The sequence below is a fragment of the Pygoscelis adeliae genome, unplaced genomic scaffold, assembly GCF_000699105.1.
Source record: "Pygoscelis adeliae isolate BGI_AS28 unplaced genomic scaffold, ASM69910v1 Scaffold79, whole genome shotgun sequence".
NCBI lineage: Eukaryota > Metazoa > Chordata > Aves > Sphenisciformes > Spheniscidae > Pygoscelis > Pygoscelis adeliae.
In genome coordinates, this window is record NW_008825532.1 from 2,548,810 (window position 1) to 2,549,300 (window position 491).

At 74.5% G+C, this 491-nt stretch overlaps 1 protein-coding gene across 1 annotated transcript in view; it reads left to right on the forward strand.

Annotated features, from left to right (window-relative positions):
* Nucleotides 1–27: 27 nt before the first annotated feature.
* The window catches only part of IL2RG (interleukin 2 receptor, gamma), a 6,950-nt gene continuing 6,486 nt past the window's right edge, over nt 28–491 (forward strand). Inside the window, exon 1 of the mRNA XM_009331671.1 lies at nt 28–115. Coding sequence (XP_009329946.1) covers nt 28–115 — 88 coding nt within the window. The remainder of the gene's footprint in view (nt 116–491) is intronic.

Genomic DNA, 491 nt, shown 5'->3' on the forward strand with positions numbered 1-491 from the left:
GCCCCACGTCCCATGGCTCGCCCTGCCATGGCGGTGCCCGGCACCTTCCTCGCGCCCGTCCTCCTCCTCCTCTGCAGGCTGGGCCCCCACCTTGCTGCTGCCCACAGCCCCCCAGGTAAGGGGGCCCATGGGCCCCAGGGCAGGGCGGGAGGCCGCAGTGCACCATGTGTGGTGGGGCTGGGGGATGTTGCTCCCCGGTGATGGCGGGTGAGGAGGACAGGACGTGGGGCTGCGTGGGCCAGCAAGCTGTTGGCGCGTGCGCCAGAGGCCCCGCGACCCCGCAACGTGCCCCGGGACCCCCGGCACCTACATGGCCCCTTGCAGTGGGGCTGCCTGGAGAGCCGGCCTGTGCCAGGGAGCCCCGTTGGGTGTCCTTGCTCCTGCCCCGGCGCTGGAGCATCGCTGGCACCACCGGCCCCACGGCTCCTGGCCCTGTGGCTCTCCTGGCCCCACGGCTCCTGGCCCCGTGGCCCTCCTGGCCCCACGGCTCC